The 13,691-nt window shown below is 50.4% G+C and overlaps 1 protein-coding gene across 11 annotated transcripts in view; it reads right to left on the bottom strand.

Annotated features, from left to right (window-relative positions):
- huwe1 (HECT, UBA and WWE domain containing E3 ubiquitin protein ligase 1) overlaps nt 1-13,691 on the bottom strand; it is a 205,966-nt gene that overhangs the window by 85,956 nt on the left and 106,319 nt on the right. For all 11 annotated transcript variants that reach the window (XM_072566522.1, XM_072566526.1, XM_072566525.1 and 8 more), the window contains 9 exons: nt 11,691-11,813; nt 11,177-11,411; nt 9,750-9,983; nt 6,500-6,628; nt 5,816-5,911; nt 3,906-4,175; nt 2,562-2,714; nt 1,947-2,074; nt 724-805 (listed from right to left, as the gene is read on the bottom strand). In XM_072566522.1, the coding sequence (XP_072422623.1) occupies nt 724-805; nt 1,947-2,074; nt 2,562-2,714; nt 3,906-4,175; nt 5,816-5,911; nt 6,500-6,628; nt 9,750-9,983; nt 11,177-11,411; nt 11,691-11,813 (1,450 nt within the window). The remainder of the gene's footprint in view (nt 1-723; nt 806-1,946; nt 2,075-2,561; nt 2,715-3,905; nt 4,176-5,815; nt 5,912-6,499; nt 6,629-9,749; nt 9,984-11,176; nt 11,412-11,690; nt 11,814-13,691) is intronic.

Genomic DNA, 13,691 nt, shown 5'->3' with positions numbered 1-13,691 from the left:
CCCTTATCTTATCTATTACTCTCATTTCCCACGGCCAATCCACTTAACCTGCACATCCCGGGTCACTAGGGGCAAATTCCCACAGTCAATCCACCTAACCTGCCCACCTTTGGACTGAGGGGGGAAATCCATCCAGACACGGAGAATGTGCAAACTCTGCACAGACAGTTGCCCGAGGCTGGAATCGAACCCAGGTCCCTGACGCTGAGAGGCAGCAACGCTAACCACTGAGCCACCATGCTGCTTCATGACACATCTAAAATGGCCCCAAGGAGGTGGCAGTTAGCTGGCTTATTAGACACACCAGCCATCAATTGCGTAAGGGTGGACCAGGTTCTGGAGGAGAGACATGTTCCCTTCTGTGAACTGCACTCCTAGTATTGCCGAAGTCCACCAGTCGCAATCTGGTGACTTCGGCTATTGATCGTCCTGCCCTGGGTGCCCGTACTGACTCTGTTGAGCTGGCTACATTGCTACCATGTACAAGAGGGAGCTGAGCAATGAGAATCGAACGGGCTGGAGTTGGATGGAAGTGCTCGGGATGAGGATGAGCTCCAGAGGTTCAGTGGGCCTTTCCCCATCACAGATGCAGCAGGATCACAGGCAGGAGCCAAGCAAAGCTAACTATTTGGCGCGACCTTTTTGTTTTAAGCTGGATCGCAATGCTTAGGCAGTCAAAATCTGACCAAGGTCCAGCTCACGTACTGAAAATTCAGAAGTCACCTTGTTCATCTGCGCTCTCCTCTTGGAGGACACGGACATTTTCTCGTAGAAATCGATCAGCAGCAGGACAGGAGTAATCCACCTGAGCAGAGGCGGGAATATAAAATGGGAATGACATGTTAGGGCTCAGATTTAACGTACAAAAGGCAAGTACATTAGCATGACATGCTGGACCCCTGTGGCCATACAGAACAGGCATGGCTCACCTCAAACCTCAGAAGTAATAAACTGAGCTTTGTCCATCATGTACAGTCATATTCACTGAGCCAATACTCGGATCTGATAAAGAGGAACCAATGATGCATTCCACCCCTTTGAGCAGAGATAACCTTTAAACTTTCATTAGTCCTTTTCAAAACAGTTTGGATGAGTAATCTGCGTAAGTCTGTGAAAGGACATCTTTTTAATTATCCCGTGTTTTTTGACTGTGGATGGAAGTTGGAAAAGGACTGTGGCAAGATGCACTGCATTTTGAAAAGCAGGTCATTAAAACACACCACAGACTGTGTTAATGCTGCTACTTTGTTCGAACAGTGAGGGAGGCTGTCTGCAGACAGGCTGCCAGACGAGGGATACGCACAAATGAGACGTGGCTGGCAATCAGTTGCCAATTGGTTTGGGGAGTTCTGACCAGTCACAGACAACAAAGACCGTCAGCCTGACAACAACGGAGTGCGGTTCCTGGGTAGCTTAACTGTGGGTGCCAACGATAATGGCAGAACTTTCAGACTGTTGCATGGGGTGAATCCAACAGCTAACGAGAGAAGGAAGACAGCTTATGTTCCCTCACCAGCTGCTGAAAGGAGAGCCTTAAAGCAGCAACTACGAGACTTTACAGTTGGTGTATCAGCCTTCAGTGTCTCCTGTGAAGTACAGAACAATGCTTGTTCTCCGGGTATTTAAGAACAGAAACTCCGAGGAGCAAAGATGACTTTGTGTGGAATCCTGTGGACTGGGCCACTGAACTGCTTACAACATCTTTTATTCCGTCCACCCGCAACACCAACTTTTTCTTTGTGCCTGGTGTCTGAATGCATATGTGCAGGCAGCACCTGAGAAGGGGACTAGAGTTTCAAGTTGTAATGTTACATAAATAGTCATTCTTGCAAGGGACAGAAACCTGCTCAGTAAGAGGGGGATTGAGGTTTTAAGGGATAAGCAGAACTCCCCGACTCAAAACGGGACAGTGAAGTCAGATTCCCACCAAATGCCCAAAGACTCACTTGGGCGTATGCACTTCTTTCTGTTCCTTGGCTGCCTGAAGACAAGGCTGCGCCACCTCCAGCAGCTTGATCAAGACGTCCAGGATGCCACTGGTCTCCACAATCCGGGCACAGGTCAGCTTGAGCTCCTGGAAACAGAGATGCAAGGCCAGTGCGCACAGTCAGAGGTGGAGCTAGCACAGGCTGGCAAACCAGACCCAGGGGTGGCCAGGGTCTGGGCACTGGACCAACGCTTTACACAGTGCAGACGGTTTGCCCCATCCCACAAGAGGAATCCCATCTTAAATCAAGGTCTCTGCTACCCCAAATCGCTCAGATGCGATCCATCCACCTGTTCCTCAAAACTGCAATGACGCACATTCTACCCAGACTTCTGGCTCGCTCACGCCCCCACTTACATGAGGCATCAGCACGGCATTGCCAACCATCTCCCTTCCCTCCCGTCCCCCAGGACCCTCGTGCTTTGCTTCACTATCTGCATGCTACCCCACCCCCAGAAAACAGGTACAACTCTCCGCCCATCAGCTTCTCCTCGTGGAATCACCATCTCCACCCCCTCCCCCCCCCCTCCCCCAAAGTCGACTCCGCGACCCAGAAGCCGTACAAAGCGCGTACCTCGAAGAGGAGGGTGAGGAGGAGGATGCGGGTGGCGAGGTTGGAGGCCTGTGGTAGAGTGGCCATCTGGCTTGTCCATTCCGCCACCGTCTTGGTGTCGCTGGTGGTCAAGGGGAGCGCTGCTTTGATGAGGACGTTGGCAGCTTCCCACACCTGCTGGAACACACACAAACACTGACCCGCACTGGCCAACGCAAAAACGCACCGCACAGCGGGAGGGGACAAGGAACAGGAGGATCAGAAGCGGAACAACACAAGACAAGCCAGGGGCTGCTGCCGGAGCGGAGATGGGGAGAATTTCTTTTCTCCCAAAAGGGACTGAGATATGGAACATATTGCCCGAAACAGTGGTGGGAAACAGTCGTCACTGCAAACATCGAGGGGGATGTCACAAAGTCAGGAACCAAAAAAGGGAGAAGCTGGGGAGCAGGATTAACTCTGCAGCTCTCCGAAAGAACCATTTCTGACACAGGGAAAGTTTAGCTTCCATACCACATCAGTCTCTCTCTCTCTCCCCAATACAGCCACGTCAGACTTCAGCCCAGTGAATACTTGCACTGTCCCCATCAATTTCAGATCCTGCTTTTGGTCAGCATTGAACAATGAAAGTGTCTGCAAGCAGTCGGAACAGTAAACCTCAATGGAAACATAGTCCAGTCATTGTGACCACAGGCTTTGGCTGGTAGCTAGCTACTTCATACTGGAACCAATAGAGATCCTGAAGGGAGCTGATAGGGTAGAGGCTGAATGGAAGACATCCCCCCGCCCCCCCCCACCTTGTGGGACAGGCTGGGACCAGGGGAGGCGCTTGAAAAAATGACGGGTCTCCTGTTTAAGATGCAGATGAGGAGGATTTTTCTCCTCCTATGGCTTTGAATGCAGTTGGCATTCTCTCCCCTGGGAATGTCAGAGACTGGGTCATTTGAGGCTGGAGCTGGACAGATTTTGGGTGGGGGAGCGGTGATGAGAATGTGGAGTTGAGGCTGCAATCGGATCAGCTGTGATTTTAAAGTCCAGATTAGAATGGTGCTGGAAAAGCACAGCCGGTCAGCTGCGATCTTGTTGAATGGTGGAGCAGGGCCAAATGGCCTATTCCTGATCTTAAACCCCACGGAGGCCCCAAAGTGCTCCACAAAATATTCTCTTTTAAGACAGTCTGCTTAAAGTTTCGGTGGACAAGTGCAAGGTAACATCCTGCGATTCTCAGTGAACCTCCTACACTTGGAAAAACGAAAGCAGATAGTCAACAAGGATTTAAACAGCAAACATAATCGACACTTCTAAATGTTAAGGCAAAAAAAAACGCATGTGTCCGCCAACATAAGCTTAGAACAGGTCCCTCACCTGCTCAACCACCTGCTTCAGGATCAGGTCCCTGTAGTCAGCCCCGTTGCGTTTGACAGCAGTCATGATCAGGTCACAAACCCGGTACACCGTGTCCGGTAACTCATCCAGCAGGTGGAAGCAGCCGGGCAGCATCTTCTCCGTGAAGGTGTTCAACTCGTCAGGCTCCAGGGGTGCCACGTCCTGATATCTCTCCAGGCTCTTCACCTCCTCCTCCTCCTGCTTCTCGCGGGCCTTCCGCTCCTCTTCCTCCTTACGGCGGGCCGCTTCCTGGCAAAAAACGGAGGACGACGGGCGCGGTCAGAACCAGGAGGTAACTGCCACCCAGGAAACCAAAAAGGCAACGCGAGATATACATCCGGTTTAACCCACGCTGTGCCACTCCCACAATACCGGGGTTAAACTGAGACACAGTGGTCTGAATTGCGCTGCCAAGGGGTGGGAGGAAATACAACAGCAACGTTTGAAAGGAGAATCGGGTAAATGCTTGAAGTGGAGCCATTCACAATTGCGCTGGGGCAGGTGAGTGTTGTTGAAGAGGGCAGCACAAGGGCGATGGGCTGAATGTCACCCTGCACTGTAATACTGAAGTCCCGAGCTGGGGGGAGCACAGGTTTAAATCCGCATGTCAGCAGCTGGTGCAATTTACATTAACTTAAGAAAAACCAAAACTGAAGGACAGTCTTGCTGATGGTGACCATGACAACCATCTTTATTTGTTGGAAAAACCATTTCTGGTTCAGTAACGGCCTTTCATAAAATCCCTACACAGTGTGGAGGCAGGCCATTCGGCCCATCGAGTCAATATCAATCCTGTGAACGGCATCCTACCCAGACCCACCCCCCTTCCCTGGAATCCTGCACTTCCCAAGGCCAATCCACCCTAACCTGCACATCCCTGGGCACTATGGGACAATTTAGCACGGCCAATCCACCCTAACCTGCACATCCCTGGGCACTACAGGGACAATTTAGCACGGCCAATCCACCCTAACCTGCACATCCCTGGGCACTACGGGGACAATTTAGCACGGCCAATCCACCCTAACCTGCACATCCCTGGGCACTACGGGGACAATTTAGCACGGCCAATCCACCCTAACCTGCACATCCCTGGGCACTACGGGGACAATTTAGCACGGCCAATCCACCCTAACCTGCACATCCCTGGGCACTACGGGGACAATTTAGCACGGCCAATCCACCCTAACCTGTACATCCCTGGGCACTACGGGGACAATTTAGCACGGCCAATCCACCCTAACCTGCACATCCCTGGGCACTACGGGGACAATTTAGCACGGCCAATCCACCCTAACCTGCACATCCCTGGGCACTACGGGGACAATTTAGCACGGCCAATCCCACCCTAACCTGTACATCCCTGGGCACTACGGGGACAATTTAGCACGGCCTATCCACCCTAACCTGCACATCCCTGGGCACTATGGGACAATTTAGCATGTCCAATCCACCCTAACCTGTACATCCCTGGGCACTACGGGGACAATTTAGCACGGCCAATCCACCCTACCTGTACATCCCTGGACTGGGGAGGAAACCTGAACACCCAGATGAAACCCACACAGACACTGGGAGAACGTGCAAACTCCATAGAGACAGTCGCCCGAGGCTGGAATTGAACCCAGGTACCTGGCGCTGTGAGGAAGCAGTGCTAAGCACTGGGTCAGCGTGCCACCCCCATCTTTTAGTGAAGGAAATCTACTACCCTGATCTGGTCCAGCCTAAACGTGACTCCAGACCCAGGACAAATGCGGGTGATCCTTTGAAATGGGCCCGAGCGAGACGCTCACTCACAGGAAATTAGGGGTGTGCATATCCCGTGGAGAAATGGAAGAGAGACAATACAGAACAGAGGGGAACACCTGATTCTTTTAAAAATCCCTTACCTCTGGTGACTCTGTACTCTGGTCCATGGGAATATCTTGCCCCAGGGACATGGCTATTGCCCTCATCATCTGATCCTCTTCAGACATACTGAGCTCCTGCAAAGATTTAGTCACACACTCTCAGACAGGAAGAAACATCTTTCCAAGTCACACCATACACAGATTCCTCGTTTAAGCTAGGACCCTACAGAAATAGATGCGATACGGAGCACAGGGCCAGCAGCACAGTTCCTTACAGCTTTGAGAAGGAATAAATCGCTGCACGGAAGTGGCAATTCTGAATATGATGCGTACCCGGGAGTTACAAGGACAATGTCAAGCTCACCAGCCTTCCACTGAGTAACACTCAGATTTATAATACATAAACCTGCATCCATCACATCCTTTCACAGACCTCCCCCACCTCCTAGATCTGTTATTCTGTATATAAACCTCCTCGATTAGATTCCAGTCTGTAACTCACTCCCAGATATCTGTTATTCTGTTTAACATTCCCCCCGCGCCCCCCACCCCCCCCCCCCCCCCCCCGATTAGATTCCAGTCTGTAACTCCCTCCCGGGGTATCTGTTATTCTGTGTATAAACCACCCCCAATCCATCGATTAGATTCCAGTCCGAGATATCTATTCTCCACAACCCACTCCCCTCCCCCTCCCGTGAAGTGCATGAATAGACTGTTACGTGCCCTCACGCGTACAGCTCCTCCCAGAAGTGGCGGAGGGTGCGTTAACAGGTACTCTGTTGCCTGCTCCATGCTGCTTGTGTTCAGCAAGGCCTCCATGGCGTGCTCCCTCGTGAAACCCATGTCCATCAGCTGAAAAGCAAGGAAACAATTCACTCTGGAGTTTGCAACCAAACACAGGAACACGCCACATTGTGCTGGGTAACCAAAACGTGACAAGGCCGTAACTGACAAGAGCACAGTGGGCTCCGCGCCACGCTCAGCACCACACCACACCACCCAAGTTCCCACGCCACTGCCGCTGGGTTTCCATCTCACGACACTAAACAATTGGGGGCTTTGGTCCTCATCCAGCTTCTCAGAGAGGGTAAGCACTGGAAGGAACCACGGGTGGAACCGGTGATTTGTCAGTCGGGGTGTTGCCCTGCTAACATGCCTACCTAACCAGAATGGGGCATCTGCCAACCACACTACATTTACACAGTGCCCACAAGCGAATAAAGGGGCAATTGGGAACGTCTCATGCTCGGGCAGCAGCGCCTTGGGCTAGTGACGGGACTGGGACACGAGGCTGCAACCTCAGCACTTTCCATTCATCTGTCAGGAACCCACAGCAGCCACATCAGGCAATGCCAGTGGCTTTACCCTCAGCAGTTTTAGCTAAGGCAAAGGCTGGCAGGTACCAAGGCAGGTGCCAGTGCGCTTCTGGCCAAAAGGGCGTGGCCAAGAGAAAGGCTTATTAAAAGACTCCAAACAGTCAAAAAGAACCAATTTGAATTACAGTAAAAGTTCAAGATGAGTGTCTGTGTGAATGCGTGCAAGGGTGCACGTGCCTGTGAGGGTGTGGGTGAGGGGAGGGTGGGGGGAAAGAGGTGAAATTTCAGCTGATGGCACCCACAAACCTACATATACTTTACCCAAGAAATCTCCATGGTTTTGAAATTCCCAGTGACTACCAGGGGACACAAACTTACTGAATGCGTCAGTCCTCTGGTTTCTAATCTACAGAACCCTGACAGTATTGAAGCAAGCCATTCAGCCCATCTAGTCTACACTGCTCCTCTGAAAAACATCACACCCAGACTCACCATCCTCACCGATCCTTGTAATCCTGCATTTCCCATGGTTAATCCACCTAACCTGCCCATCCCTGGAGACTATGGTGCAATTTAGCATGCCCAATCCACCCTAATCTGCACTTTCCTGGACATAGGAGCATAGAATTTCTACAATATGGAATCAGGCCCTTCGGCCCAAAAAGCCCCCACAATTCCACTCCCGTACCCTATTATCCTATAAGCACACCTGACTAATGCACCTAACCTACATCCCTGAACACGATGGTCAATTTAGCACAGCCAATTCACCTAATCTGCACAGCTCTAGATTGCAGGAGGAAACCAGAGCACCTGGAGACAATGTGCAAACTCCACACAGACTGTCGTCAGATGCTGGATTTGAAGCCAGGTCACTGGTGCTTATGCAGAGTGCAAAACCACCAAGCGGCCAATTGGTCAATCTGCCCTAACCTGCACATCCCTGGGCACAACAGGGACAATTTAGCATGGCCAATCCACCCTAACCTGCACATTCCTGGGCACTACGGGGACAATTTAGCACGGCCAATCCACCCTAACCTGCACATCTGTGGTCGGGACCCAGAGCGCACTGAGGAAACCTACACAGACATGATTTGGAGATGCCGGTGTTGGACTGTGGTGTATAAAGTTAAAAATCACAATACCAGGTTATAGTACAACAGGTTTAATTGGAAGCACACTAGCTTTCGGAGCGATGCTCCTTCATCAGGTGATAGTGGAGGCCTTAATCCTAACACAGAATTTATAGCAAAAATTTACAGTGTAATGTAACTGAAATTATACATTGAAAAATTGATTGTCTGTTAAGCCTTTCATCTGTTAGAATACAGTGATAGTTTCACTTCTTTCACGTGTAAATCACAAAACCTTTTTTTAAAAAGTTGCATTCTCTGGTTAGCTGTTAACAATGGTGATAGCTAGACAATATGTTGAAGGTGTTAGCCCCCTGTGTTCTCTGTCTATGACCTGATGTTTAGATTGATTCTCATCTAAAAAGTGAGATAACAGAGTTTTACATAAATTCATGCAGTTTTTGAGCTCAGAGTTCTACATGAATGTTTGCAGTTTTTGAGCAGAGTACAATGTAACTCCACTTCAGTGGTCCAGGACATTCAGCCTCGGACCTTCGGGTGACCATCCTCCAAGGTGGACTTCAGGACAGGCAGCAGAGGAAAGTGGCCGAGCAGAGGCTGATAGCCAAGTTCGGTACCCATAGGGAGGGCCTCAACTGGGACCTTGGGTTCATGGCACATTACAGGTGATCACCATTGCACTATACACACACACACACACAGGTACACACAGACACCCTTATAGACACACACACTCCCACACTCAACCATGCACCCCCTCACAGACCTAAGACACTCTGCACTCACTACACACATACACACACTTTCTCACACTCACAACCCCCACCCCAGACACACACACACAGACAAAGACCCACATACACACACATATGTGAGAGGTGAATTTGTACTTGCAGAGTTACATTGCACTTTGCTCAAAAACTGCAAACATTCATGTAGAACTCTGAGCTCAAAAACTGCATGAATTTATGTAAAACTCTGTTATCTCACTTTTTAGATTAGAATCAATCTAAACATCAGGTCATAGACAGAGAACACAGGGGGCCAACACCTTCAACATATTGTCTAGCTATCACCATTGTTAACAGCTAACCCTAGAATGCAACTTTACAAAAAGGGTTTTGTGATTTACACGTGAAAGAAGTGAAACTATCACTGTATTCTAACAGATGAAAGGCTTAACAGACAATCAATTTTTCAATGTATAATTTCAGTTACATCACACTGCAAATTTTTGCTCTAAATTCTGTGTTATGATTGAGCCCTCCACAATCACCTGATGAAGGAGCGTCGCTCCAAAAGCTAGTGCTTCCAATTAAACCTGTTGGACTATAACCTGGTATTGTGTGATTTTTAACTTTACACAGACAAGGGGAGAGAGTATGCTAACCATACGTAAACAAACAGGTGACCCGAGGGTGGGATCAAACCTGGGTCTCTGGCACTGCGAGGCAGCAGTGCTAACCACTGAGGCATTGTGCTGTCCCATTTCCTTTCCCTCCCCCAATCCAGCCGGTGCTGGAAGCAGTAAGTGCAGTCCATTCCCCGGCCGGTGCTCACTTGCTGAAGCTGCTGCTGGTTCACTTGCGGCTCACGCCTTGGCGCCGTGCCTTCCTCCTGAGGCCCTTCCTCCTCTGTCCTGCTGCCCTCTTTATCCTTGGACAGGCGCTCCCGGATCACTGGCTCGCCCCGCAGGATGTGGCACAGGATCGCCAGCATCGACTCAGCCATGCGGCCGCCGTATACCTTCAGCGGCTTGCGGTTCCACAGGTTCCTGATGCAGTTGAAGGCCGCCTGGGAAAACAGTTCAGAGAACAGCGTGACGGAGGAACAGCACAAAAGACAGTGAGGGGGCAGGCGCTAACAGAATGCGATATACAGAGAGGGGCAAGACAGCACAAAGGTAGAGATGGAGGCATAATGTGCAAAAGTGAGGGGCAGAAGCACAAAGAACAAGAGAGGGGGGAGGCACAAAGTGCAGGAGAAGGGGAGCAAGACAAAGTATATGCAGTGGGGTGGAGGGGTCAGGCAGAGAGATGGGAGTACATACAGACAATTGCCACAATCGGGCCTTATACAAGTGAGCCAGAAGAGTAGGGTTCGAGCTATAGGGAGAGGTTGTATAGGCTGGGGCTATTTTCCCTGCAGCGTTGGAGGCTAAGGGGTGACCTCATATAGGTTTACAAAATCATCAGGGACACGGATAGGGTGAACAGACAAGACCTTCCCCCCCCCCTAGCGTAGGGGAGTCCAAAACCAGAGGGAATAGGTTTATGGTGAGACGAGGAAAGATTTAAAAGACACCTCAGGGAAAACCTCTTATGTAGAGAGTGATGCATGAATGGAACAAGTTGCCAATGGTAGAGGCTGCTGCAATTGGATGGGGCCATGAATAGGAAGGATTGAGGGGGATATGGGCCAAATGCTGGTGTTTCCATGCTGTACTCTCTTTGACTCCATCAGTGGGACTGGATTAATTTAGGACATTTGGACAGCCTGGACAAGTTGGACTGAAGGGTGTCCCTTCTGTGCTGTACATCTCTTTGACATTATGACTCCATGACTAACTGCAGGGTAGGGTATCACAAGCTTAGATCCAGTCTCCTGTAGAGACACGGGATTGAGGAGGAAGAGTTGGCGCAGTCCATTCAACTTGCCAAAAGCTGTTGTGGGTTTTTTCTTGAAAAAAAATGGAAAGGAACCAGACGGGAAAGAAGGAAAATGAATGCGATGAGTTATGATCTGCAGCATGCTCCATGCAGGGTCTAAGTAAACAAATTCAACAGGAAATATTAAAAGCAGGGGTGAATTGGATAAATATTTCAAGGGGAAAAGTGCTGGTGGGCTGCTCTGGGGGCCGGCGAACGAGACTAGTTGGATTGCTGCTTCAAAAAGGTCTAGCACAGACAAGATGGGTAGGAAGGCCTTCTCCTACCTTGTCCCACTGCAGGATTCTGCACCAGCCCAAGGGGAGGGGTGAAGCTTACCTTCTGGGTAACCACCAGGAACCTCAGCGCGCTGAACTGCGGGATGCTCTGGCCTCCAGGTGGCTTGGCCGGCAACGAGTGCGGAGACTCCAGGACGGTCGTCGGATTTACCATCTTCTCCACCAGCATGAGCCAAGCATCGAGGAACTCGCCTGTGCCATCCGGAAGCTCGGTGTGCTCCAGGCCTTCGGTGATCGGCACTTTCCCGCCCATCGAGAGTGCCCAGTTGAAGGTCCTGGCAGGAAGAGAGAGAGTGTTCAGAGCCTCAAGAGTCAGGCACCCAGTCACAACAAAGCACTGCACCCACCAATCACACTGAGTAGCCACTGAGTTTACTGTGGGCAAACAGACAGGGGACGCTATTGCTCCCTGAAACACAGATTTACACTGGAGCGGACTCTCCTGCTCCTGTCAGACTCAGATGCTCACAAGGCCTCCACTTTTCAGTTTCAAATGACACTCCCGACACTCAGTGAACTCAGCTGGCTGTCCCCCCCCCCACAGGGTTACTCACTCAAACAGGGCGTCGTGTCCTCCAGAGCACAGGAATTTCTGCAGCATTAAGTGGTAAGGGTACTTCCTCTCGTCAAACAGCATGGGCGACGTGAAGCCCACTGAACAAATGAAGAACGTCAACCTGACAGCACCGGATAAACAAGAAGAGAAACAAATTGAATCCTACGGCAGTGCGCACGACTTAAGACACGGATTGTCAGAATGGGGCGAAAAATCTCACAGCTAACTCAATAGGATTCTGAATTGTTGCAACCTCCTAGGATGTAGGGTTAGGAACTGGGGTCGGCCATTCAGCCCCACTGAGCCTGTACAACACAAATCGTGGCTGATCAAACACTTCAATGCTTTTCGGTCATTCCCACCCCCATAACCCATCAGTCGACAGAAATCTATCAGTCTCTGAGCGTACTCAAAGACTGAGCTTCTGCAGCACTTTGGGGTAGAGGGCCGTTCCCACGGAGAACCAATTCTTGGGGTTAAATCATCTCTGACTCGAGACTAAAAATGTATTCAGCTGGCAGTGGAAAGGATGGTTCTAGGTTCGCAGGACCAACCCAAGGTTGGTAAGGTGGTTTCTCAGAGGCTTCCCCGACCCCAGCTACAAAGAAATCTCAGTGGCTGTGGGTGCACTTCACCTGTAGTTCCTGAGTAGTACGTAGCGATGACATACAATTAACTGAAGAGAAGGTGGCTGTAAAATGACACCCAGGGAGCAACAACCCTTTGGTGATTGGTAGTCGAGGTGGAAACCCCTCACCACCTTTCCCACGAAACGAAAAGGCACGTGGATCAGCGCTCGAAATGCCAAAACATTCAAACAACATGGGCCAAAGTGGGATTAGCACGGACACAATGGGCCGAAGGGCCTCTTCTGTGCTGCACGGTTCTATCACAGTGCTTTATGCTCCACATCCAGCGTAGAGCTTGGGATCTGTCAAAATGGTACCAGGGTGCCAAAGGACAGTTAATACTATTGCTTTCCAAACCACTGGCTGGCATCGTCCCATTTTAACACCTCATGGTGAGCCCAGAGGAAGGATTGAAGGCATTTCATCGTGGTTTGCCAGGAAGAGAGAGAGTGGGGTGGTGATGGCTTCAGCTGTGTTTTATTTAAAAGTGGGGTCAGGCAAACAGGCAGGGGACGCTATGGCCTCTGAAACACAGATGTCCATCAGAGTGCACTTCTCCTGCTCCTTCAAATTTGATAAAAAAAACAAAACCGGCTTTCCACAAAACCAATAACCAACGCTAGCATGGCTATGTTTCTCTTCTGCAGCAGCAGTGATCGGGTCTCAGAGAGCAATCAGTTAGGCCAGGAAGTTCCACAAGGGATTAGAGAGGCCTCAATGCTACAAGAGACAGCCACTGTACAACCAGAGTGGGCAAAATCAATCATTTAACCCATGGAAGGCGTTGGGATTATAAAGCTAACGCCATCATCACTCAGTGCAAAAGTCCACCCGCCTAACTGAATTCCTTTAGGGATGCAAATCTGCCCCCCCCACCCTCACCTAGTCTGGGCCTACCCGTGACTCTGCTCCCCACCACGAGGTAGGTTCTGAACCACCCTCTCAACTGAACCCGGCAAACCACCATTTTATTAGGGATGGGAGGCAAATGTTGCCTGTATCATATGAACAAAGAACCAGAAAACAAAACCTATGCCCTGCTCTTTGCCCCAGACGAAGGAGGGCAATGACTACTTTCTGAACTCGAAGGAAATAGCTGGGAGAAGTGAGGGAAAGAAAAAACTTGAAGTAGGGCACACGACAAGGTCATGCATGAGAGAAGCGAAGAGATCCATCAAATCCCGACAGTGTGGACGCAGGCCTTTCAGCCCATCAAATCCACACCACCCCTCCAAACATCATCCTCCCCTCCCCCTCCCTATCCTTGTAACCCTGCATTTCCCATGGCCAATCTGCCCAGCCTGCACGGCCAACCCACCCTAACCTGCACACCTATGGATTATGGGAGGAGACCAGAGCACCTGCAGAAA

The sequence above is a fragment of the Chiloscyllium punctatum genome, chromosome 50 (genome assembly GCF_047496795.1).
Source record: "Chiloscyllium punctatum isolate Juve2018m chromosome 50, sChiPun1.3, whole genome shotgun sequence".
NCBI classification, from domain to species: Eukaryota; Metazoa; Chordata; class Chondrichthyes; order Orectolobiformes; family Hemiscylliidae; genus Chiloscyllium; species Chiloscyllium punctatum.
The sequence above is the reverse complement of the archived record's forward strand: the minus strand, read 5'-3'. Positions and strand labels throughout refer to the sequence as shown.